This window comes from Nilaparvata lugens, chromosome 1, assembly GCF_014356525.2.
Source record: "Nilaparvata lugens isolate BPH chromosome 1, ASM1435652v1, whole genome shotgun sequence".
In the NCBI taxonomy this organism is placed as follows: Eukaryota; Metazoa; Arthropoda; class Insecta; order Hemiptera; family Delphacidae; genus Nilaparvata; species Nilaparvata lugens.
In genome coordinates, this window is record NC_052504.1 from 95,372,601 (window position 1) to 95,400,377 (window position 27,777).

Below are 27,777 nucleotides of genomic sequence, written 5' to 3' on the forward strand. Positions count from 1 at the left end.
GAATTTCAAAGCCTTAATGAAGAAATATTGAAAAAAAAAAATATGTCAATAACCTGAAAGCGTTCATTGGGAGGCTACATTCAATAATGTATTTTTTAAACAATCAGTGTAGATAAAAATGAAAATATAAATCTCAGTACCCTTTAAATTATTTTGTCACAAAATAAAAAAGTAACAAAATAATTTAAAAGGGTATCGGTACTGAGATTTATATTTTTATTTATACTAGTAGTTCTGTGAACAGTAAACCTCGCTTACCTCGCTTAATGTTTTCTCAAAAATTAATAAATATTTATCAATTAAAAATATCTAGAAAAAATCCTAAATAACATAGAGCTTTCTATCCTATCGTACCGTGACGTGTCGTCCCGGAATGTGAGTTTAAGCGCTGTTATCAGGTCTGGCTGCAACTGTCTACACCGTTGATAGAAAGATACATTTTCAAGATTTCGATGTTTTTGAACGGGTAGTATTATAGTCAACTGTCTTCTAACGTTGATGGAAAGATACATTTTCAAGATGTTCGATGTTTTTGAACGGGTAGTATTATAGTCCACTAGACAGCTGATTTATGATGAATAATTCTAAAGTCTGATCTTTACTCTAATATTGGCGTATGAAGAAGGCTCCTTTTTCCTTTTACATTATCCTTGAAATGCAAAATTTCCAAAAACCTTGTATATACGTCGACGCGCAATTTAAAAAGGAACATACCTGTCAAATTTTATGAAAATCTATTACCGCGTTTCGCCGTAAATGCGCAACATATAAACATTTAAACATAAAGAGAAATGCCAAACCGTCGACTTGAATCTTAGACCTCACTTCGCTCGGTCAATTAAAAGTAGCCCTAAAGAAAAAAGACATCAGTGTAGATGTTTATTCGACTACAGTTGAAAATAATTAGGTACTTTATTGGTTTTTACTTTCATTCTTCGCTATTTTTATAGTCAGTTGTTGGATGTCATTAGACAGTCTAACCTAATCATAATTGAGATTTTACAAAATTTATAATTTTCAATATAGTCTAGCAGTCTGGTCTCTACACTTCAGCAAACATTCAATATCAATAAGGGAAACTGATACATTAATGAACTTCACCAGTGGAGCTGACTTGACTAAAGACTTGGAAATAGATTATTTATGTTTCAACTAACGATCATCACTGATATTATCTTAGACTAATCTGTATTATTTATGAACGTCTTCTGTTGGGATTTTCTTATTAAATGGAAATGCAGTCATTGTAATGCATATTCATGCAGTCTGCCTAATCTAATAATTTAATCAGTTCAAGAGTTAGTTGCACTAAGATTAGATTTAATTCAACCACCGTAAGATGACGTCATTTTAATGACGATTCGTTAATTGGTTCTCGTTATATGGTTTCGTTAAATGACATCACTCCACGGTAGTTAAATTCTAAAGTGCTTTATTGATTCATACAATAAGTACATCATCAAAATGATTTGTAGAGAAAAATAAGGTAGACTAATCTTGTGCTATTTCTCTCCCAAATTTAGATAAGGTTGCATTATAGTCCGAAATAGGTTAAGTCTTAATATAATAGTATTTAGACAATTATCGTTGGACTTCAAGTTAACTGTTAACAAGTTAACGTGTTCCACAAGAAAATTACTAAATCTGATTCATGTATGAATTCACTGAGAAATCAAAAAGATTTTCTCAGTAATTTTATCACATGCTTTTCATACTTTCACCCAAAAAATTATCTCCAAAAATACTATCCTGTGATTTTCTGTGTCGGCTTGGTCAATAGGTAAATATGCTAATTCACTTGGAATACTATGTTACCATAGGTTAATCACAAACGCAATTCAGTAGCAAAAATAAACGTATAATTAAAAACAGATCATTAAAACTTAACAATAGCTTCAAAAAGTATGATACTATAATGATCAACTATTAAACAAAAATATAGTGGTGAATCACAATATTTGGTATACTGTACCCTAATCACACCCCCTCATAATATTTTCTCACACACTCAAATTAGACACATCAAAATAAGGCTCACGAAGTCAGTCTAATAAGTAGATATCATTTTTAAGTCCCATTAAGTAGATACGGTTCAACATATCAAGTAGTCCAGAAGTTTGCATTTTTTCATGGTTGGTTGACAAGTTTTATCATCCAAAAGTCCTGATAATTTGGGAATTTGGATAATTTTGGATGATTGGAGCCTAATTATTTTCATAATCGGCTATCATCCACGATTTCCAGCATAGTTTTAACTTGCTCCTCTTCGATGGGTGGCAGTTTTTTGAAAGCTTCTTCCACTAAGGCATCAGTGGCAGCTGCTAGTGTTGGAGGATCCCATCTGGGATTCTGGTCTTTGTCTATTAAAACTGCTCTCACACCTGAAAAAATCGGAACTTGATCAATCATAACAATTATTAAACAGGATGACACAGAATAACGGGAACTTTTAAAAACGCCATAAAATTTGAAAAATGAATATGACATTATAGACAAAAAACCTATCCTGATCTAAACATCCTACCCTCAATCTTAGTTGATCTGTTGTTATCTATTATTTAAAATATCTTAGTCGGAGCTTGATCAATTATAACAATAAATTATTAAACAAGATGACCAGAATAACGGGAACTTTTAAAAACGCCATAAAACATTAATGGGAAGGGCAAAAATGATTTTATTCAAACTAATGTAAAGTTCAAAACTTACCATTTGAGAATTATTAATAGCATCTATCACTTTTTGACAATTACTTCTTCAAGATGGCTTCCTCCTGAACGAATACACTCTTGAAATCTGTGTTGACGATTCCTCATTGATCGCTGTAACATCTGCGTTTCCTGGTCCCATGATCTGTCCACCTGCGATTTTCTGTTTGTGGAGCTATCTCAAATCAAAAGTTTTCACAACTTGACTGTGGTTGAATCATAACAGACAATTCAAAATGAAATTAACAATATCCCAGCTGAAATGTTGCAGCAATCTCAACACAGATTTCAAGAGTGTAAACGTGCAGGAGGAAGCCATCTTGAAGAAGTAATTGTCAAAAAGTGATAGATGTTATTAATAATTCTCAAATGGTAAGTCTTGAACTTTACATTAGTTTGAATAAAATCATTTTTGCCCTTCCCACTAATGTTTTATGGCGTTTTCAAAAGTTCCCGTTATTCTGTGTCACCCTATACATTTCATAGATATTTTTAAATAATAGATAACAACAGATCAACTAAGATTGAGGGTAGGATGTTTAGATCAGGATAGGTTTTTGTCTATAATGTCATATTCATTTTTCAAATTATTTTGCCCATGATTAGTAAGCTGTTATCTATTTGGTTTTGGTAGGCTTACCAAATCAAACCATTAAATGTAAAAATCAATATAGCCTACAGTGAATTTCTAGTAAAATTTCTTGCAAAGTGTATAAAACTTATAGATTTCATATTATCAAAATTATGTATCATATTTGAAAATGAAATTGAGGTGTTATTGAAAAAGTCATCATTTATGAGAAATAAGAGAAGAATAAAAGTCATCATATCATCAAAATTATATCATATTTGAAAATGAAATTGACGTGTTATTGAAAAAGTCATCATTTATGGGAAATTACAAAAGCTATTACAAGTCATAATATTATCCACCTTACAACTAAAAGTACCGTAGCTTTAAATGCTTTTATTAAGTGTGAGAACAAAAATATTGACTTGGTCCATGATTAGACAACGTTTATTAGTCAATTAACTACTGTAGTTATTTTAACATGTTAACAGCTATTATTGACATCATTAGCTATTCCAAAAAGTTCGTCGGGTTTTCCTTTGTGAAGACAACATGTCTGATAGAAAACACGCTTTGTTAAATTCAGAAGAAACAATCGACTAATTGCTTGTTAATTGACGAGAGAACTAATTGATAAATTGGTAATTTTAACTTCAGATAATAGGATAATTATTACTACTATTCAGGATATATTAAGTTGAATTTATATTGAATGTTTCTATATTATCACACTTTTTTCTATGTATTTAAACACGACATGCGGTCAAATATTAAGTAAATAATTAAAAACTTTTACTTACGTACTTTCAAAGTACTGAAATACTTTATACATAGAATAAAGTGTGTTAATACATAGCAGCTCGGAATGGATCAAGAAACAATCACCTTTCTATTATCAATCAACCCATTGAATTAATTCATAGATCTGTGAGATTCTATAACCTGCCTCATCATACCTATTATTCAAACCTGTTATTGAATTCGTAAATAATTAATATTCAAGTAGCTCAATATAAATGTATAGCTCAATCCTATCTTAAGCTCGGTCCAAACGCTTGAAATTATCGTTCATTTTTAACCTATAGGCCTAAACCAAAACTTGAATCGCGTAAAATTTAGCTAGCGATCAACCTCTGATTAATCAGTCAAATCTATAGACGTACTAGTTAACTAGTTAGGATGGCCACTAACGACAGGATAAGCGTGTACATGTTGTGCAGGCTCCGAACAAAATTATTGTTTTAGGTTAGGTTTTTGTAAATTCTATTTTTGTTGTCTATTTTTCGCTGCTCTATTTAAGGTTAAATTACCTTTGCATCATTATAGCCCGGTTGCAACAAGCCTGTTAAATTTAATCATGATTAAATCCATGAGAACCAATCAGAGAAGGCTATTTTGAAAAGAAGGCTTCTCTGGTTGGTTCTCGTGGAATCAATCACGGTTGAAAATTAAACAGGCTTTTGTGCAACCGGCACTGAGTGTTTGTGAAGCGACATATTTCATGTGATTGAATGAGATTATATTTGTGTAGCCGGCACTATAATTTTTACTTTCCTTGCCCTATTACCATAGGTAAGGAAAGTATTGCTTTCCGAAAAAAATTAAGGTTCCCCAAATTCTAAATTTCTATACGTTTCAAGGTCCCTTTAGACCAAAAAAGTGGTTTTTGGGTATTGGTCTGTATGGGTGTGTGTGTGTGTGTGTGTATGAGTGTATGTGTGTCTGTGTACACGATATCTCATCTCCCAATTAACGGAATGACTTATTGAAATTTGAAACTTGAGGTCCTTACACTATAAGGTTCCGGCACGAACAATTTCGATAAAATGCAATTCAAGATGGCGGCTAAAATGGCAAAAATGTTGTCAAAATCAGGGCCCCGACGATTTTGATTAAATTTATACCTGAAATAGTCATTGATAAGCTCTATCAACTGCCACAAGTCTCATATCTGTAAAAATTTCAGGAGCTCCGGCCCATCTATGCAAAGTTTGATTCAAGATTCCCAATTATTAGTCTTCAGATACAATTAAAACAAAAAAAATTAAGTGGAAAAGATTGAGTATGAAAATCTCTACAATTAATGTTTAGTAACATTTTCACCTAGAATTGAAAATTAGTTCGAAATTATCGAGAAAATGTGATTATTCAATTGCAAACTGTTGGCAACTGTTGATTCTATTAAATCATTGTCTATTAACTCACTCATTTTCTCACACTCGTCAACCACAAACAATTAACAATACATAAATGTTATAAACAAACTCACAAACTTTACAACAAGACACAAATTAAAAGGCTGATTTTCAAAGACACGATTTTCTTGGAGCAACTGAAAAAGACGACTGATCAGCAGCGACGGTAGACAACCGCCAAATGTGTAAACGCCTATTCGGTCACGTAAGACACTGCGTAGACAAGAGCGGCAAAAACACCGTCAGCCGCAGTGGCAGTGGACGGCTGCACAGCTGCCGCCAACGGCAATATGGCCGCGCGGCGTTTCTTCCGCCCAGTGTGTAAGCTTCCATTTAAGTCTATAGACTACTACTCCAACGGCGGCGACGGCGATACCGCCGCGGCAGAAACCGCCCAATGTGTAACCGGCGTTAGGGTGGCCACTGACGACAGGACAAGTGTGTACACAACATACAAGTTCTGCAGGCATCGAACAAAATTATTGTTTTAGGTTAGGTTTTTGTAAATTCTATTTTTGTTGTCTATTTTTTCTTTGCTGCTCTATTTAAGGTTAAAATACCTTTGCATCATAATAGCCCACTTGCACACAAGCCTGCTCAATTTTAATCATGATTGAATTAATGAGAACCAATCAGATAAGGCCATTTTGAAAAGAAGGCTTCTGTGGTTGGTTCTCGTGGTTCTAGTCACGTGGTTGGTGGACTGTGGTTGGTTCTAGTCACGGTTGAAAATTAGACAGGCTTTTGTGCAACCGGCACTGATGCCCGGACATTTGAACATGGTTAAAATCTATCCGATGATCAAATCAGCAATAATTCGTTCCACCAACACCAGTTACGTTCAACCACGGTCAAACCAATGGTTAAGTTTGACTGCCGCCAAACGGGCGATCAAATATTTGAACACGGTCAAAAGACTGGTTCGATCAATTTCCTTGCTTGTTTGTAGGATAGGCTACCGTATGTTTTTGACGCAATGATAAATTTCAAAGTTTTTAGTGCGATTGAATTTAGTTGTAGTGAGTTATTTATTAGGTTCGTTCTCGGAATCTTTCAATTAGTAAATTATTATAGTATAGAAAATGAAGGAAGATTCTGAAAATGATTTGCTTTACTCTTTTATTACACAGTACGCCTATATTGATTTAATTCTTAGATCGAACTTGCTGCTTCAATGTATCTCATTAGAATTTGAATGTTCTTTTGTTCATAAAAATTCGTCAAAATTGATGGTGTTTTGTAAATCTCTTTGTACGAGAGTGTTCAATTCATATTTGAAATATTATTATAAATTATAATAGATGTGTGACTATACAGAATGTCTGTGCCAGGGGCATATATAAGAAGAGGGGCCCAGGGGGCCTGCCCCGAAATAATGAATATGAAGAGAAATCAGCACAGTATTTACAGAAAAAAGTACAGTAATCTGAATTTTTGACGGCCTGACGGTAAATTAAAAACGGCATTCAGCGCAAATTACCCTCTGAATATGAGAAGCAAAACTGATTTTAAGTATCATGGGGGGTTACTATATTACAGCATTTAATTTGGATTTTCGTTTAATAATAGTTATTATTGATTCATTAGCATTTGAATAATTGCAATATCTCAGTAATTGAAAAAATCAGATGTAGCCAATAGCAAGCCAGCAAACATGTTGGCCAACTTCAGAAAAGTACAGCTACAAGAGTTGAACATGTTCAGATTTGACCGACGGAGGTTTGATCAATCCCGAGGTTAGTGGAACAGTTGTATGTTTGAACGAGTGATCAAATTTTGACTATGGTCTAATTGACCATGGCTAGGCTATATTTGATCAAGTTTGGTAAAACCGGGCATGAGTGTTTGTGATCTTTGAAGCGACATATTTCATGTGATTGAATGAGATAATATTTGTACAACCGGCACTAAAATTTGTAATTTTTCAGTGCTTTATTATTATTTTTTATAGACAATAGATACAATGCAGGTAAAAACAACAGGCATTCGCCCAAAACTGCTTTAAACCTTAATTTGGAATACACGGTCTAGAGGTTATGTAAATAATAACTTAATTCACACACTATTTTGAGTCCAAAAAAATAATTATACGTGTGAAGCTGTTGTCAAACAGCTGTTTTTTGCTGGAAGACTTTCGCTGTGATGACACAACATGAATTACGAGCATGTGTGTACACACATGTTCAACACACACTTGTCCTGTCGTTAATGGCCACCCTTAGATGTCATAGTAATTATATGACCAAATAAGGACCACGAAGTGAGTCTAGTAAGTAGATATCTAGTAATTACAAGCATAGAGAAACAATAGCATAAGTAGATATCCCATGTCGCAACTTTTACTGTTATCTCAAGCCGATATTCCACGTAGTTCTTTCCCGTGAAGCTGTGTGATGCTGGTAGTCTCTCATATTGTGCAGTTCATACACTCTAAAACAGTAAAAATCGACAGTAATCGGCTTGAGTTAACAGTAAAAGTTGCTACATAAATGCCTTATACCAGTGGACGCCAAACAGTCGATCGCGAGCTACCAGTAGCTCGTAGGGTAGTTTTTGGTAGTTCACAGAGATGCTCATGCAAAAGAATGTCGTCCAGTTTGAATATAAACACTTTCCCAGTCTGAAGAAAATCAATGAAGAGAAAATCCTCCATAGCACCGCAGCAATAACAAAGAATACGGTACGTTACAATCCTTTCAGACTTGAGACAACAGTTTGAATCGTTTCAACGATTTCAAGATTTTAAAAGCATATCAAATATGGTAAAATTCATCAACTCTCTTTTATAGATTCATGCAGAAGATTTTGCAGCTTGTGTTGTAAAACATTTTGGTGGAGATCAGGCTTCAGTGAAATGGAATTTGTCGCTCATATCACTTTCGCCAACTGGAAATATTGGCACCAAAGAAAAATATTCAAATATTATTCAAGTTGCATTAAGGTTGAAAGCCATGTTCAGCTCTATTTACTTGTGTGAAGCATCTTTTTAAGTATGAAATTCATAAAAAATCTATATAGGAACAGACTGACTGATGAACATTTGGACAACTACATCAGAATGGCGGCTACAACTTACACTCCAAACATCAAGAAAATACTTGATGACCAAAAAGGGTCCCACTGCTCTCATTGAAATGTACATTTCAACTTTTGTTATACTTTTTGCTATGAGCTAAGTAGATTTCAACACTAGAAATGTATCTTTATAGGCGATAAAGGTGTGAAAATTTCATTTTGCGTACCGTACTGTCTTCAGTCTAATATTCCTTGGTAGCTCACTTGAAGATTTATAAATGATATTCTAGCTCACAGGCTCATAAGTTTGGCGATCATTGCCCTATACCAAGTTATATAGAGTGAGTCATATGTATGGGAACCCTTCAATAAATTGGAGACTGTTGTAGATATAATACTGTAACTTCCAGGATAAGTTATTGGTCGAATACTCTACCATTTTACATACAACTGAATTTCAACCCCTCATAAGGGGGTGACTTATAGGGGTTAAATGTAAACACCCATTGTGTGGTACATCATTTCAAAGTCCTTTTTGAAACAATAAATATGGCATAAATTGAAATGTTCCATGATACTTGTATCCAAAATGGCGTCTGATTGAAGTTTTAGATTTTAAGGAAATGAGGGGTTGTAACTCAAATATTTTAAATGTTAACACACCCATTGTGTGGCACATTATTTTCAAGGCCTATCTAGAAAAATGAAAATGACATAAATAAAAATGTTCTATGATACTTTTATCCAAAAATTGGATTGAAGTTTTAGTTTTAAAAGAAATAATTGATAAAGTTCAATCAGCTGCCACTTTGGATAAAAGTATCATAGCACATTTTTATGATGTCATCTTTCTCGTTTTTAAAAGGCCTTAAAAAGGATGTATCACACAATAGGTGTTAAGATTCAAAATATTTGAGTTACAACCCCTCATTTCTAAACTAAAATTTCAATCAGCCGCCATTTTGGATACAATTATCATAGAACATTATTATTGATGCCATATTTCTTGGTTCAAAAAGGCATTTAAAATTATGTACCACACACTGGGTGTTCACGTTTAAAATATTAGAGTTACAACCCCTAAGTCACCTCCTTAAACCTAGCGCCGCAGTGCAGGATGGTTTCTCACAGCTTAGCGTTGTTGTCATTTGAGATGGGTGTCTGGCTTGGAAGTGTTTCGACCGCATTGCAGGATGACTATTAACGGTTGTCGGAAGATCAACAGCTGGGTTTTTTCCTTATTTTTCGTGATAGAGAAATTCTGATTGCAGATTCGTTCTCAGCAACCCCTAGTTTAGCCTGAAGGCTCAGAATGTCAACAATGTTTTTAAATAATTAAAAATCATCATGAAAAGTCATTAATATGGTAGTACATCACGTTTCTGGAAACTTTTTACTGGTGACTGGAGTTATTATTGATTATAGGTAGCACAAAAATCAAAATAGCCGTGAGAAAGAAAACTGCTGATGAACGCGAATAAGACCGTCACTCCATTGTTCTATTGTCTCGGCTGAGCCTGGCTGGAGGGATTAAATAACCGACTGGATTGATCTTTCGTCTGTCCACCAGGCGGAACTACGCCGACCATTGCTGGGTGGAAGATGTTACTGCGGCCGCTAGCATTCCCACCAACGTTGCTATTATTTGCTGTCTCAGCGCCTAGTCCGATTCAGCTAAGCATCCAGCCTGCACTGCGGAGCTAGGTTAAGAGGGGTTGAAATTCAGTTGTACGTCAAAAGGTAGAGTTTTCGGCCAATAGCTTATCCAGAAAGTTACAGTATTATATCTACAACAGTCTCCAACTTATTGAGGGGTTCCCATACATATGACTCGCTCTGTATATACTTACGCTATCATTTCTCTATGGTACAAGTTTCTGTGAATAGACGTCCATGCAACTGGAATCGAGTAATTTAAAAATGAACTGACCTTCATAGAAGTCTTTTGAAACGGTAGCATCGATCGCCGATCTAGCCAGTCGATTGTCGATCAGCAGACACTCCTGCAGCGATTTGGTTCGATACATCTCGATCTGTTTCCTGGTGATTTTCATCGAGATCGGCGACATCTTTCTCAAACTGGTCAACGCTTCCACAGCAAACGCCGAGTTGTCGCTCTCCAGCCGCTCCAGAATCTCCTCAACGGTAGGCGCCGAAAAACAGCGGTCGATCAGCCCCAAATGAGGTTCCAGGACGAACTTCTCGGACGAGATGTCTTTAGTGTTCGATTTGAGGAAGTCGGCGAGGTTCGAAGCCGGGTCTTTCAGGTTGACGAGGCCCTCGTAGAGTTGCGGCATTTTTTGACTGTCGACAAAGTGAGTGCCTATGCCTGCTTTCACTACGTCCACGCCTTTCAAACGGTGTCCCGTCAAACCTATCAACAATCATAAATTTGACTTTAATTCTTCATAAGTATTTTAATTAGAAATTAATCAATCGAGATTCAAGAAAGTCTGCAATTCTCATAAAAACGGAATAACCCGGTAAAGGTATAACTGAATAAGGACGGAATTATCCTTATATAAAACTGATATACTTGTAAGATTAAGATAAATTGCTTTGCTCAATTGCGTATTAATGATGTAGTATATGGTTTTCATCATTGTTTTGTACTAACTTGACCATGCCTATTGTACTTGTGCTCAAGACAATAAACTATACTTCTTCTCAACCAATTGAGTTGGCTGAATCACCAATTTTGGCAATATTAATAACTTCATTAATGTGTACAAATTATAAAACTCGACAATTATTATATTATTATTTTTTGTTCACTTATATTTTGTCAATCAAGTGCTTGGATATTATGATGAAATTCAACATCCATAGATTATAATCCATCAACAAAATTGTTTCGTTTGTACTGCTGTTATTAGATTAAAAAATCTATTTCTTATTTTTAGAACTCGTGGCTGGAGCTCAAGGCTTCTTTTTCCAGTCAAGCTACACACTGCTTGCGACAGATTTTCGAGGCACGCCTGTGTATCGGCCAGGTGTCGCACACTTTCATTTGGCATTCAATACACAGTTGCAAACATAGAAGTTTGGCTACCTGAAATTCAACTAATATCTTAATAAACTACAACGTTAGTAGACAGAAGGTTGATCACTCACAGGTGTAAGATTCGAAGTGGTGGGGGGAACGCCAGCGTGACGTCACGTGTAGTGAAAATATGATAGATTAACCACACTGAGCATACAGTTTATTCACTGTATCTTCAAATACATCGTCATTTAATCTCCTCAACATTGATCTAGAACTGTGAAATTCTCCATATTTATAGCGAATGAATCACGGATTCTAATGATATTGTTAAATATTTTAGATCATTCAACTTCTATGAATAAAATGGAGTTGAAAGTTTTCAAGAATCTAAAAACGTGACACGAAAAAGTTAATAAGCTGGGAAAGCGTTAGAAGACAACGTTATACTATTATAATTTCAGATTAACCCATAAAAAATCTTGATAAACCAATCCATTGCAATAAACCGATCCTGATAAATCCGATGCATCTCATTCATATAAATGCACTGAACACAATAGGCTGGTATCGAGCACATGTTCTAAGAGATTCAAAATATCTCATCCCCGAAATTCACAAGCTGATGTATAGCTAAACTACAAAATATAAACACGACCTAGAAGATGAAGAAACCTTAAGGGTTTGAAAGGGAAGGTTAGGAGGTGGGTTTTTTCTTTTAAATGGCAAAATGCTTGTATTATTTGAATGTTTTGATAATTATTGTAAAGCAGACACAGAAAGCTTTCATGTCAGAAAATGTTTGTGTTGTACAATTTAACTATATATCACCGTATGATTTTCCAGAATGCGATATTCGGCCTACTCTGTACTACAGCCTACGTCACGGCTGCAGTTCCCCCACTCCAATTGCATGTCAACTTAAATACTATAGATGAGTGACCAACCTTCTGTCTACTAACTTTGAATAAACTATGGGTTGGATTCTTAATGAAATACCCAAAAATTGAAGCATATGGTGACGTGAATGTTTAGCCACTCACCTAGATAGAATCCGAGATGGTGCGGCATGCGTGCTAACACGTGACTGACCCCCACATCGGGGAAGAGGCCGATGGCTGTCTCGGGCATGGCGAAGAGGGTCTTCTCGGTAGCAATGCGCACAGGTCCATGCACCGATGCCCCCACCCCGCCACCCATCACTATGCCGTCGATCAGCGCCACGTACGGCGCGCTGAATGAGCCCACCTACAATTTATTTCAATTCAATTACACAAAAATGTATGAAAGCAACAGATCATTCATGATTCATTATAAAAAAAATAAATTCAAAATTCAAAATAAGATTACAATTGAAAATGATATAGGAATTAAAATATGACTTATAATACAATACACACATATGGATAAGTCATACTTAATAAAGCTTAATATCGGAGCACCGAGCTTCGCTCGTTATTTTTATTTATTGATAAACAGAACACAATTCTCTAAAATGATCGTGTTAATATTTTACAGCTGGCTATATGTCATCTTATGAATTTCGGGGATGCGATATTTTGATTTTTCACATACTCACTCGCTCACTCACTTTTTTACTATCCACAGCTGTTTCAGCCAAGGATGAATTATCCTTTTAATGTCGTTCAGCAAGTTTTCCCAAGGATGAGACCTAAAGCAATCGATTCTTTATATCATAGACCTACTATGTTCCAAATTTCGTGAAAATCGTTAGAGCCGTTTTCGAGATCCGTTAAACATTAATAATCAGTTATAAAAATAACCAGATATTAAAATAACCAAATATATAAATACAGAAATTGCTCGCTTAATATAATAGGATAATGCAAATTATTATACGATTGGCAAGGATAAACTATCCCATGGCGTAGGGCGTTTATGTCGCAACTTTTACTGTTATCTCAAGCCGATAGCCCACGTAGTTATCTCCCGTGAAGCTTTAGACGCTGGTGGTCTCTCATATTGTGCCGTTCATACACTCTTACCCGGTCAAATCAGTAAAAATCAAAATAATCGACAGTAATCGTCTTGGGATAACAGTAAAAGTTGTGACATAAACGCCCTATACCATGGGATATCTACTTACGCTATTGTTTCTCTATGATAATATTGAGCCGTTTTAAGACTCTTTGATCATCCAGTATATTTTATGCTGTACAATGTAGCTGGATTTTCTAAATGTTCCGTATGTAATATGAGTAATTTCATTTGATATACAGAGTGAGTCATATGTATGGGAACCCTTCAATAAATTGGAGACTGTTGTAAATATAACACTGTAACTTTCAGATAGTTATTGTCAAATACTCTATCTTTTGACGTACAACTGAATTTCAACTCCTCATAAGGGGGTGACTTGGGGTTGTAACTCGAATATTTTAAATGTAAACACCCATTGTGTGGTACATCATTTTAAAGGCCTTTTTAAAATAAGAAAGATGGCATCGATTAAAATGTTTTATGATACTTGTATCCGAAATGGCGTCTGATTGAAGTTTTAGTTTTTAAGGAAATGAGGGCGGTTGTAACTCAAATATTTTGAATGTAAACACCCATTGTGTGGTACATCATTCTAAAGGCCTTTCAATACGGGAAAGATTACATAAATAAAAATGTCTACGATACTTTTATCCAAAATGGCAGCTGATTGAACTTTATCAATTATTTCTTTTAACTAAAACTTCAATCAGCCGCCAATGTAACATACAAGTATCGTAGAACATTTTTATTTATGTAATCTTTCCCGTATTGAAAAGGTCTTCAAAATGATGTATCACACAATAGGTGTTTACATTCAAAATATTTGAGTTACTACCCCTCATTTCTTTAAAAACAAAAACTTCAATCAGCCGCCATTTTAGATACAAGTGTGATACAAATTTTATTGATGCCATATTTCTTATTTTAAAAAGGCCTTTAAATGATGTACCACACCATGGGTGTTTACATTTAAAATATTCGAGTTACAACCCCCAAGTCACCCCTTATGAGGAGTTGAAATTCAGTTGTACTCAAATGATAGAGTATTTGACCAATAACTTATCCTGAAAGTTACAGTGTTATATTTACAACAGTCTCCAATTTATTGAAGGGTTTTCATACATATGACTCACTCTGTATATCAATCAAATTACTCATATATACAGAACATTTAGAAAATCCTGCTGAATTGTACAACATAGAATATACCGGATGGCCAGAGAGTCTTAAAACGGCTCAATATTATCAAAACTATCGAGGTATGAAACTGAACTCCTGCATTTATTAAATTATACAAATCCCAAACTTTTTGAGTTTTTTATAGCAATTCCATCCCAACCTTCAAGTGATATAATTAGGGGTTGAATACAAATATTTTTGAGCTGCAACACCAAATTCCATTTAGGGCATTGCACAAACTGCCAGGGTGTGGGGTTAGAACCTATAATATGAGGTGAAGAACTCTTCTCCTTCTCTACTCCTTATTGAAGAAGGTGGTCATCCCTAAACTCAAGGAGGAGAAAAAGGCTTGTTTTTTACTATATACTATAGATGGTTTAGATGGTTCAACATACGAACAATGTCCTATATAATATATATAAATATCCAAATCGGTAAAATTATATCGATATACCAGTTTCATAAAAACACTTCACTTATATGGGCTACTTTTGTACAAATTGATAGAAACAATATAAAAACTTGTAGTACCCTTTTATGATTAAAAACTTTAAAATATTTCAACAACTAGTTTCGAACCATAACTTGGGTCATTTTCAAGTTGAAATGTAGAAATAATGTTGATAATAAATGTATTAATGTAGAGTATCAACTGTTATTTATTTTTTCTACATTTCAACTTTAAAATAACTAATTATGGTCGAACTAGTCGTTAAAAACATTTTTAAGTTTTTAATAATAACGGGTACTACAAGTTTTTATATTGTTTTATTAATTCGATATACCCGATATATCGGAGGTCAAAATTTATACCGATAAATCGGAACCGAAATATCGATAACAGTTTTGTTTTCACCCACCAGGTAGTTCATGCGTACTCCTTCTTGAAGAAGTTGGTCTGCTCGTGACAGCGGTCCACTCCGTTGCGGGTCAGACCGACAACATCCCCTCCCGCGCAGAACCCCCGCCCCCCGCGCCTTTGATTATCACCATCGACACCTGACAACATTCCAAACAAATTTAAGAGAACTGCAATCGAAAATATAGATAATATTGTACATACACAAATCAGATTACCATCTATTGTTTAATTCAAAATATAGGTAAGTTATTATTAAATAAAAAGACTAAGAAATTGACAAAAACCACAGATTCATTGATAGATAAAAATACCGTTTCGGTTGTTACACCATTGTCAATGTATGATAGAAAAAGGTACGTTATTACACTGTTTTGTTAGAAAAATTGATATTCTTATAAAACAAGAACAAAACGATGGATTAAAATAAACGACAGAAGAAACAGCATTGAAAAATATTCCGTTTTTAAACTATTACTAACGACACTACAGTCTAATATCTTTGAACATTAGTTATTAAAACTAGTACTCACTGTGGAGCGCTTTCGGATTTTTAGAATCCATTTTCAACACTCAGTGAGTACTAGTTTTAATAACTAATATTCAATAGTTATTGTGCAACTAGTGCGCAAAGTGTCGTTTGCTGCACCGAAAGAAACGTTTACGCCGAGCCGTAGGCGAGGGCGGATGGTTTCTTGAGTGCAGCAGAGGAACTTTGCGCACGTATTTCACATTAAGTTTTTCCTACATTAACCATTGAATATGAAAAGTGGTAATTATGGGTCAATTGCCTGAAATACATCAAATGTTTTTCTGTGTAATTTTATTATTTATGAAAACCTTAATCCTAAATCCTAAAGTCCTCGTTTCCTTGGTTATAAATTAATGATATAATTAGCGCGTTGTGCTTCGTTGCACCTCTGCTCACTATAGCAGCCACAGCAGTACTGTTACCAACTTCATTTTGATTTTGCTGCACTGTTGCTCCATATAGCCTACTAATATTTGCGTTGCCATGTTGCAAATCTGGAGTGCAGAAAATTTTTCCCGCACTAGAGCGGAAAAGTGATTCTTTGCGTTGTGTAATCAGTGCAGTAATGGCCACTTTTCAACGTAACTGTAGGAAAAGATATTAGACTGAGGTGTCGTCAAAAATAGTTCAAAACGGATTATACTTGCAGTTCGTCATGGATAATGAAATAGATGAGTAAAAATATTCATAAATATTATAGAACTAAAGTATAGTAAGTAGTGAGATTTATTGCAAACTGACAGCATTGTTGAGATAGGAAGCAATGAACAGTGGAAAATTACAAGTTTTGCATTCTATTTATGCACATATAGAGCTCATTACTTGTCAGTAACTCGAGCTAGTAAGTTAGAGGTCAGTAACATGAGATCAGAGAACTTTGGTGAGTCACAACTCGTCAAAGAATTTTCAACCAAAAATCAGCACAGTCGGGTCGACTCTTTCGAATACCCTGGAATGATTGGTTGAGTGGATGGCTACAATTAAATAGAATTGCTAACGTTCTAGATATTTCAAAAAGCAGATACAAATCAGTACCAATCACAGTACCTGTAACATAGATGGCATAGGTTGGATCAAGTACGCACAGACGTGAGTAGGCAGCTTTTAGTGTGAGAGATTATGTAAAGTCTAGAATCATAATGTTTTGAATTATGCATACTGAAGTAATAAATAACTCTAGTTATAATAAGTTGTGTACAGTATTATTTAACAGTACCTTATTCTTCCATTCAGCCAGGGTATCTCCAATGATCTCTACCATTTCATCGTTCATTGAGTTGAGTCTCTCCGGCCTACTGAGAGTGATTATCCCCTTATCGCAGATCATTTCACATAGAACAGGTTTTTTGGAGCACATTCTTCTGACAGACAAATTCTTGACCACAGAAGATTGGGCCAAGACTTTGATTGCTTTACCACAGAATAGCTGCATCTAGAAAAAATAAGACAATTAGTTTCACTTTTTGTGTAGTTGAGAAGTTGATATTGTGGTAATATTCATATTGAATGAAAAAGACTAAGAAATTGTCAAAAAACCACAGATTCATTGATACTTAGAAAGACCGGTTGAAAGACCATTGTCATGGTGTAATAACCGAAACCGGTCTTTCTATGTATCAATAGCCTAAATCTGTGGTTTTTTGACAATTTCTTAGTCTTTTTCATTCAATACAATTAGTTTGTTAATTGTTAAATATTGCCTACACATATTTTTTATAAATTATGAGCTAAATAGTTTGTCTAAATGGGAGTGCTTAGGCTGAACATTGGCAAACATAATCTCAATTTTCAGCCTTGGAGTAGGTAAGGCCCGTATTGCATCAGGCCACCTATCTCAGCCACCAGTGGGACACCAAGTTTTCAAAAGAGTCGCGGGGCATTAGTTCTTCAAACGCTCGTTACACTGGGGTCACCAGCAAGAACACCATATTCTAACGGCCGGCCAGGGTATTTGTGGCCGACTGGTGTCTCACTCAGGTCGTCAGTCCAGACACCATTTTTGGTGGTCCGTCTTGCTTCAAAATATTTTCACACCTAGCGAAGCGTGGCTAAGAACACATCTTCGGAAGATGTAGCCGACGTATCTACTAATGTTAATCAATTTATTCACTTTACACCAGCTACGCTATGCTAGGTGTGAAGTGACCTTGACACACGGCCAAAAACTTGTAGGTATCTGGTGTCCTAGCAATCTCTGGCAATCCTAGATGGTGACGGCCAAAACTGGTAGCTCTCTGGTGTCCCTATGGCAATCCTAGATGGTGACCCAGCATGGTGCTATAGTAGATATCTCAAAAAAAAGTTTTGAAATACTACCCGTTCTGTAACTTAGTAAAATAACATGTAATATGTAAATAATATTTTCTAGAATTTATCCACCCCAATGTTAAAAAAAGAAAATATTCAATGAAGTACCGGTACGGTACCGTAACTTGATTGGTCATGTTCATGTTAGATGTTAAACAATAATAAATGGTTTATTTTCTATAAGAATTGAATTGAAATTAGTGTTCAGTAAAAATAATTCATCCTGGTCATCCATATAACAAATAGCAATCTTAAATTAAATTCAACTAACTTAAAACTTAAATAAATCAAAATATATTTACCGGAGAGTGTTGTTGATCAAGCGTTCCTATGGAATAAATATGACTAAATTAAATAGAATAGCTTCATAAATATTATTATAATAAAGAAAATTAAAATAATAGGTAACTAACGGTTAATAATGTTATTTAAATACACAACTCAATACAAATAATATGCTAAAGTTCCAAATCACAAGTAGAAGTCTAACCTAAAAAAATTGAAACTTTGATACCGATCAGCTGACTTGACTGACGTTTCGCTGAGCGCGAAATAGAGGGGGATTTAAAAATACTGTGAATTGTAGACTGTTTTTGAAAACTCGTAGCAGAATAATTCTATGCAAAAAAATTAATTTTGAGCATTAAAATTGATTATAGTGAAGAGTGTAGCCAATTCTGAAAAGTCCTAGCTAAGATTTTGGTGTCTTCCATGGAGCGACAGCCCGGCGACCACGGCACAGCTACTAGAATTATTGTTGTTTGCTTTAAATACAAATACTACTGGTCTCTTTCTGTTATCACAGCCTGGTAATTCCCATCTAATCTGGCCACCAAAATAAATTGAAAATCAAGTGCTTTTCTAGAGATCGCACGATAGAGAACAGATATTTAAAGAAGCATCAAAGTTAGAAATTAAGGTTTCCTCAAGGAAGGACTTGATAGGGTGATAGGTTTAAAAAGAAAGTCAGCAATGAAAAATAATTCAACAATTTTATTTTACAAATATGCTTCTAAATAGTATTAAGTAATATCTAATACAAGCAAAAATATGCAGTTGGTGGTTTTTTGTATGACTATAAACAATAAAAAACATTCACACTTATCAAAAATCTATCACATAAAGATATACACTATTATACAGTACTGTATTACGATTCACTAACAATATCTCAACAGAAAACTATTAAACATACTTAAATTATTCGACAAAAACAACTAAGGTCGTAACAAATCGAAGGAAAATTAATTACAACAGTATCATACACATTCGCACTTGAACATTAACGTGAAAAATAATATTAATACTAAACTTGAAATTTATTATACCTGTCTATTGAAACATCATAAACGTCAGATGTTCCAATACAGAAGTCAAGTTAATTAGAGTTAATAATGATATTATCGACAATATAAAGCTACTTTGGTTACAAATAATAGGAAGGTGAGTTAAGCGTTGCATTTATATCCTAATCATTTTGATATAGTACCTATTAATGATTAATAATAATACAATTCATTATTAAAATAAAATTTAATAATGACAATACGTTGTATATCTAGTCAATTATATGATAATGGTGATGAAATTATCTAAATTTTGATTCTTGTATCAAAAAATACAACAATATTCAATTTCTTGAGTAAAATGTGACTGAGTTTTGAATACGAATACAGTATTTTATTTGAAGCTAATAAAAACAACAAACCTGCTGCCTTTCAACAATTAAGCCTTTTTAACAACTCCTTAAAAAGTGAACGATTCCGTGCAAGTACTTCAGAATAGACCTAATTTCTTAATAATTTTCAATTCAAGCATGAGCAGTTTGCTAACATTTTTCGAGCTCTCGAAATCGAGAGGATTTGAAAAGATGAAAACTCATTTCATTTCACAAACTTTGATACAAAACTCACAAATTGAACAAAATTATCAAGATATTCCCAACTTCTGAACACAATACAAAAATGAATTAATTAATAAATAACTGTTTTTGAACCAAAAATATTATTTTTATGTAGTGTATTAACAATATAAATAGTGTAATTGAATGGCATCATAACAGCTTGGTATGGCATATTATTCGTTTAATTATTATCGATTATGTTCTTGTTAGTTTTTTCAAGTTTCTGTTTTGGTATTATCCGTTTTGGCACTAGCTGAATCTTCACTCTGCATCTGAAACAATTGATTTCTAATATCAATAGGAGCAGATTTTTAAGTCTCAAAACAATTAAATTAGTACATGGAAGCATATTAGCATAGAGAAACGATAGCATAACTAGATATCCCATGGTATAGGGCGTTTTGTCGCAACTTTTACTGTTATCCAAGCCGATAGTTCACGTAGTTCTTCCCATGCAGCTGTGTGACGCTGGTAGTCTCTCAAATCGTGCCGTTGATACACTCTCACCCCAACAAAACAGTAAAAATTGACAATAATCGACAGTATCGGCTTGGGATAACAGTAAAAGTTGCGACATAAATTCCCTATACCATGGGATATCTTCTTACGCTATTGTTTCTCTATGATATTAGGTACATCACAGTTCAAGTTTCTATTCATATTCTTCTCTTTTTCATTGACTTCTATTAAAGGTAGCTGATATACACCTTGCTCCACGAAGAGGTTTACACGTTTAATTTTATATTACGTGCCCATTCATGCACCGATCTTTTCTAAATTTTCTTCAGTTTTCAAAGTAGGTTCTGAAAATATTCTGGGAGAGTTTCAGCTTCCTAACCTTCGTAGAAGCAAAATGGCGGCATACTGAAAATTTTACTAATTTATTCGTTTCCTATAAAAACTACTTTCATGAGTAATTATCTGATTTGTTTACTACGTTGAGATGTTCTTGCCTCATTTAATGGTACCAGAAATGGATCAAACAGATGGTGCTCCACCTCATTCGCAATCATGTGTAGCAATTACTAAAAGACTAACTTCATGGCCATTGGATTGGTCGTGGGAGTGATTTTTTAAATTGGCCACCCCGATCACCAGATTTAACTGTTTGTGACTTCTTTTCATGGGGTTACTTGAAGGAAAAAGTTTATACCCATAGCTTCAATAATGATGAGGAACTGAAACGATCATTAGAAGAGGAACTTCTCCGGATACTTTTTGTGTAGTTGAGAAATTGATATTGTGGTAATTATTTATATTGAATGAAAAAGACTAAGAAATTGTCAAAAACCACAGATTTATTGATACTTAGAAAGACCGGTTTCGGTTATTACACCATTGTCAATCTCTGATAAACTCCAATCTCTGATTCTCCGGATACCGCGGAGTTTCTTTGTAAGAGCTTACGAATCATACCTTAAGGTGTTATCAGTGTGTTGCTGTGAATGGGTTTCATTTGAATAATTTCGGACTTTAAGGTTTTCATTAGGCTATGTTCTAGTTTTTTCAAGTCATATTGCCCCAAAGTGCAACAATAAAATATTTTATAAAACCAAACACACTTTTTACTTTCCTTGCCCTATTACCATAGGTAAGGAAAGTATTGCTTTCCGAAAAAATTAAGGTACACAAATTTCGTAATTTCTACGTTTCAAGGTCCCCTGAGTCCGAAAATTTGGTTTTTGGGTATTGGTCTGTATGTGTGTGTGTATGAGTGTATGTGCGTCTGTGTACACGATATCTCATCTCCCAGTTAACGGAATGACTTGAAATTTGGAACGTAAGGTCCTTACACTATAAGGATCCGACACGAACAATTTCGATCAAATGCAATCCAAGATGGCGGCTAAAATGGCAAAAATGTTGTCAAAAACAGGATTTTTCGCGATTTTCTCGAAAACGGCTCCAACGATTTTGATCAGATTTAAACCTGGAGTAGTCATTGATAAGCTCTATCAACTGCAACAAGTCCTATATCTGTATAAATTTCAGGAGCTTTGCCCATCTATGAAAAATTTGACTTTAGATTCTCAATTATCAGGTCTCAGATATAATTTAAACAAATAATTTCTAGTGGAACGATTGAAGCATGAAAATCTCTGCAATTAATGTCCAGTAACATTTCCACCTACAATTAAAAATAAGCTTGAAATCCGAGAAAATGTGATTATCAAATTGCAAACTGTTGGCAACTGATGATTCTATTAAATGATTCACTATGAAGAGATAGCCGACCTCGTGTGTTTCCAGCGTTATTGACCTATCACCAGCTGTCCATATCTTTGAATAGTAGACTTGAGATGCGCGAGTACACTAGGTCAGGTGATCAATTTTCTTACGGCAAGGAAAGTTGTGTGAGTGCGCCACACCAGATTTTTAATTATGCTGCCATATTTTTCAATAGCTGCCATTTGTTTCCACGAAGGTTAGGGAGTTTAAATTTTCCCAGAATATTTTAGAACCAAGTTTGTAAACAGTGTAAAATTTAAAAAGTTCGGTGCATGAATGAACACGTAAAATAAAATCAAACGTGTAAACCTCTTCGTGGGACAAAGTGTAATAGCTAGTAACTGATATAATTTCAATGGTTGATTCTTGTTAATAATGATCAATTGTATTCTAATATATTATATTCACAATAAATTATTTTTCTTTCAAGGAGTTAATAGTACATTTTCATAGCTAAGATTAAATATTCTGGTACGGTAGTTCATTATATTTCCACATAGCCTGCAAAACATTTTGGCAACGGTGCGGAGCTAGAAAAGGATGGGGCTATCTGCTTTGTCAAATTACAAAAAAGGATAGAATACCAATTCAATGTTTATCAGTTGCTTCGGTAATTTAGAACGTAAAACTACTAGAATTGTTCTAATAGGTTCACGGAAGCATGCTTCTCTAAGAACATTTTGTAATCGTTTAACACGGCCTCAAGTCAAGATATAGGATAGCAAACCAATGTTAAATGTTGACTTTATAACTTGAATCTCACTATAGTATCATATACTTTTCTTGAATAGAATAGTCGTTATCACACTTACACCTATCGGCCGACAATCAGAATTGTCCTCCGAATGACTGAGTATCAGCATAGAGAAACAATAGCGTAAGTAGAGATCCCATGGTATAGGGAGTTTACATCGTAACTTTTACTGTTATCTCAGCCGATAGTCCACGTAGTTTTTTCCCTTGAAGCTGTGTGACACTGGTATTCTCTCATATGTGCCGTTCATACAATCTCACCCGGCCCAAACAGTAAAAATCGACAGTAATCGGCTTGAGTTAACAGTAAAAGTTGCGACATAAACTCATTATACCATGGGATATCTACTTACGCTATCGTTTCTCTATGGTATCAGTTGATGGTGAGAATTAGCAAAACGGAGGACAATTTCGAGTGTCAGCCGTTGAATTTCGAAAGTCAATCGGATTAGATTAGTCAAGTTTACTTGGATTCAAGTTTTGTGTGAAATGAATGTATTTTGAAAAATTGATTTCAATAACAGAAACTTGAATCCACAATACCAATTTAGACCCTCTTTAAAGATTTGTTGATTCAAGTAGACGTTGAACATATTCGACTTTTGGATTCAACTTGAATCTTGAAGGTATAATACAACCTACAAATGGGAAAATGAGATGAAAACTAATTATTATTATTGACCGAGCAAAGTGAGGTCTAAGATTCAAGTCGACGGTTTGGAATTTCTCTTAATGTTATATGTTGCGCATTTACGGCAAAACACGGTAATAGATTTTAATGAAATTTGACAGGTATGTTCCTTTTTAAATCGCGCGTCGACGTATATACAAGGTTTTTGGAAATTTTTAATTTCAAGGATAATATAAAAAAGGAGCCTCCTTCATACGACAATATTAGAGTAAGAATCTAACTATAGAATTATTCATCATAAATCAGCTGTTTAGTGGACTATAATACTACCCATTCAAAAACATCGAACATCTTGAAAATGTATCTTTCCATCAACGTTAGTAGACAGTTGACTATAATACTACCCGTTCAAAAACATCGAACATCTTGAAATTTATCTTTCCATCAACGTTGTAGACAGTTGCAGCCAGACCTGATAACAGCGCTCACACTCACATTCCGGGACGACACGTCACGGTACGATAGGACAGAAAGCTCTATGTTTATTTAGGATTTTTTCTAGACATTTTAAATTGATAAATTATTAATTAATTTTTGAGAAAACATAACAGGTCAATGTAACTTACTGAGCGCGAGGTCTACTGTTCACAGAACTACTAGTTATTATGAAACGAAAATCCAAATTAAATGCTGTAATTCACCCCGAAGACTTCTGCTACTGCAAATATTGACAACAGGGTAAACAGCTAGATGGAAATTCGATGAGCGCTACTATTCAAAAATTATTTGTCAGCCGGGAATTGCAGAATTTAATTTAGATTTCATTATAATAATAATAATAATTTACATTAGCATTTGAATGATTCCAATATCTCAGTTATTCCATCTGTAGAGATGAAAACAGTTGCCAGCCAATTTAAAAATGTATGAAAATAAATGAATAGAAAAGTGTGATGCAAGAAAAAAGTAAGAAGAAAACTTTGAGATTAATTAGATTTTTTACTTCATAATTACCGTATATAATTATTACTTGTATATAAATTTGAGGTTATGGAAACTTAAAATCGCCCGTTCAACTGAATTCAAGGTAACTTGACTAATGTGTGACCTACTCAATTGTGAAAACGGCCAATAAAGGTAGGCGCACACAGATCGTCATCGGACGGACGGCACGCATCGGACGATTAGATTTGATGCATTGTTTTCAATTGGAGTGCGCATACCTCTTGATAACAATTTGATAAGAGAGATAAGATCTCCTCTTTGAGGAGAGTGAGGTTCTGACTGTAAGACAGCTCTTCATTAAAAACATTTTAATACATTTATTCTCCAACATGAACATTCTTGGCCCATTACACATATGCATCAAACGCGGTATGCTTTTAACACTGGTATTACAGCTATACCCCTCCAGATCCCTTACACAACAAATTCCTTCTATATTTCACATGTTCTGTACCGTAACTTGGCTCGTCACTTCCCACACCACATAGTATTTCAGGACGTCTCAAAATCCTTATTTAAATTGAAATTGAAGAAATTATTAATACAGCTGGGAGGGGACAGTCAGAAAACATCATCACAACAATTATACCTACCTTAATTGATAAATTCGCTGGTGGTGACAACCTGACTACTGTTCTTGGAATCTGTATGCATCATACAATAATTAACCTTTTTATTATTTTTTGAGCTATCCAACAATCCTCTGTACGTAATAATAATATTAAATAGGATTCTAAATGCAGCAAAATTAGTGTTTCCTTTCTTTCTAACAAACTTATAATATGCAACTCTGGTTTGCGCACAGGCATTTTTTGCCCATGCAGACCATTTTCTAAAGATTTACTTGGCTTACTGTATTCATGAGGTTGATTTTATTCTTTGTTGTTGTTTATATTGATGAGTACATAAGATTATTACTTTGTATGTAAAGTGCATTTTTTTGAAATAAATATATTTGTCTGTCTGTCTTTTGTCTGATGCATTGTTTTCAATGGTATGCGCACTCCAATTGAAAACAATGCATCAAATCTAATCGTCCGATGCGTGCCGTCCGTCCGATGACGATCAGTGTGTGCCTACCTTAAGAGGACAATTCCAAGTGACGGCCGATAAATGTCGGATAACAATAAGGGGCAAGCCACATGGAGCGATTATTTAGGCGTTTCTGCACTAGCGGCGAACGAGTCGACAGGGCAGGAAGCTATCCGATTGGCTGAATATCAGCTGATTCGGTAGGCGTTCGGGAATCAGCTGATAATCGGAGAGCTTCCTGCCCTGTCGACTCGTCCGCCGCCAGTGCAGAAACGCTTCATGTGGCTTGGCCCTTGGCCAAACGGAGGACAATTCTGAGTGTCGGCCAATGAAGACTATCGGGTGAGTGTGGAATAGCGATTGAATAGCGTGACTGACCATGGAGGAAGGCCTCCAGGTGAGGTAGTCGGCTCGTGTTGCCGCGTGGTACTCGTCGACCAAGTCCTGCACCACTTCCCGCGAGTCGTCCAGCTCCTCGAGGCTGTCCTTGAACATGCGTTCCTTCCGGAACTGCTCCAGGAAAGCCTCGCGTTTGCGCAGTTTGTCGTACTGTTGCAGCGCTCTGTCGAACAGCTGAAACATAAATAGAAAATGATAATTTACCAAGAATTACATTTCTCATTATCTGCTGTCAGAGAATTAGTGTCGATGGCACAAAATCCTTTCAAATTTTAACCGTGATCAATTCCAAGAGAACCAATCAGAGAAGCCTTCTTTAGGCTATGTTCTAGTTTTTTTTTTCTATTTAAAAGTCATATTGCCCCAAAGCGCAACAATAAAAACATTTTATAAAACCAAAAACACCATTTTGATGGATAATAGATAATATACACCGTTTCTCACGAAGAGGTTTACAGGTTTGATTTTATGTTACGTGTCCATTCATGCACCGAACTTTTTAAAATTTTACACTGCTACGAACTAGGTTCTAAAAACATTCTGGGAAAATTTCAACTCCCTAACCTTCGTAGAAACAAAATGGCAGCATATTGAAAAACAATACCTTAAAAACATTAAAAAGGTGTGTTTGGTTTTATAAAATATTTTTATTGTTGCACTTTGGGGCAATATGACTTAAAAAAACTAGAACATAGCCTAATGAAAAACCTTAAAGTCCGAAATTATTCAAATTGAAACCCATTCACAGCAACACACTGATAACAGCACAACTTTCAGGATAAGTTATTGGTCGAAAACTCTACCTTTTGACGTACAACTGAATTTCAACCCCTCATAAGGGGGTGACTTAGGGGTTGTAACTCGAATATTTTAAATGTAAACACCCAGTGTGTGGTACATCATTTTAAAGGCCTTTTCAAAACAAGAAAGATGGCATCAATTAAAAGTGCTATAATAATTATTAATAATAATAATTTCTCTGATTGCCAATGAATTGCAACCAGAGGAGTTAATTGATAAAACATAATGTACATATTATTAGATTATACATACAAAAGTTGCTAATACTAAACTTAGTTCTAATTATGTTACCCAACTATAACACTATGACACTTGTATCCAAAATGGCGGCTAGTTGAAGTTTTAGTTTTTAAAGAAATGAGGGGTTGTAACTCAAATATTTTGAATGTAAACACCCATTGTGTGATACATCATTTTAAAGGCCTTTTCAAAACGAGAAAGATGACATCAATAAAAATGTTCTATGATACTTTTATCCAAAATGGCAGCTGATTGAAGTTTTAGTTTTTAAAGAAATAATTGATAAAGTTCAATTAGCCGCCATTTCGGATTAAAGTATCATAGATCATTTTTATTGATGTCATCTTTCTCATATTGAAAATGCCTTTAAAATGATGTACCACACAATGGGTGTTTCCATTTAAAATATTCGAGTTACAACCCCTAAGTCACCC

The 27,777-nt window shown here is 34.7% G+C and overlaps 2 protein-coding genes across 3 annotated transcripts in view; both read right to left on the minus strand.

The window, feature by feature from the left end:
* Positions 1 to 1,837: 1,837 nt before the first annotated feature.
* On the minus strand, positions 1,838 to 18,857 carry LOC111057801 (3-hydroxyisobutyryl-CoA hydrolase, mitochondrial). The gene is made up of 6 exons (XM_039419669.1): positions 18,653 to 18,857; positions 17,260 to 17,475; positions 15,513 to 15,651; positions 12,516 to 12,720; positions 10,420 to 10,863; positions 1,838 to 2,381 (listed from the first exon to the last, which is right to left on the minus strand). The coding sequence occupies exons 3-6, from the start codon at positions 15,522 to 15,524 to the stop codon at positions 2,215 to 2,217; spliced, it is 828 nt and encodes a 275-aa protein (XP_039275603.1). The 5' UTR covers positions 15,525 to 15,651; positions 17,260 to 17,475; positions 18,653 to 18,857; the 3' UTR covers positions 1,838 to 2,214.
* Positions 18,858 to 19,662: 805 nt separating this feature from the next.
* LOC111057802 (tubulin gamma-2 chain) overlaps positions 19,663 to 27,777 on the minus strand; it is a 39,167-nt gene continuing 31,052 nt past the window's right edge. For both annotated transcript variants that reach the window (XM_039419654.1, XM_039419655.1), the window contains exons 10-11: positions 26,282 to 26,476; positions 19,663 to 20,525 (exon numbers count right to left, since the gene is read on the minus strand). In XM_039419654.1, the coding sequence (XP_039275588.1) occupies positions 20,469 to 20,525; positions 26,282 to 26,476 (252 nt within the window). In that variant the 3' untranslated portion in view covers positions 19,663 to 20,468. The remainder of the gene's footprint in view (positions 20,526 to 26,281; positions 26,477 to 27,777) is intronic.

Coding starts and splice junctions, on each gene's coding strand:
- LOC111057801 (XM_039419669.1), bottom strand. Junction 10,864..12,515: donor CCATCTCGGATTCTATCTAG/GTGAGTGGCTAA, acceptor GATTGTTGATAG/GTTTGACGGGACACCGTTTG. Junction 2,382..10,419: donor TTCAAAAGACTTCTATGAAG/GTCAGTTCATTT, acceptor CGATTTTTTCAG/GTGTGAGAGCAGTTTTAATA.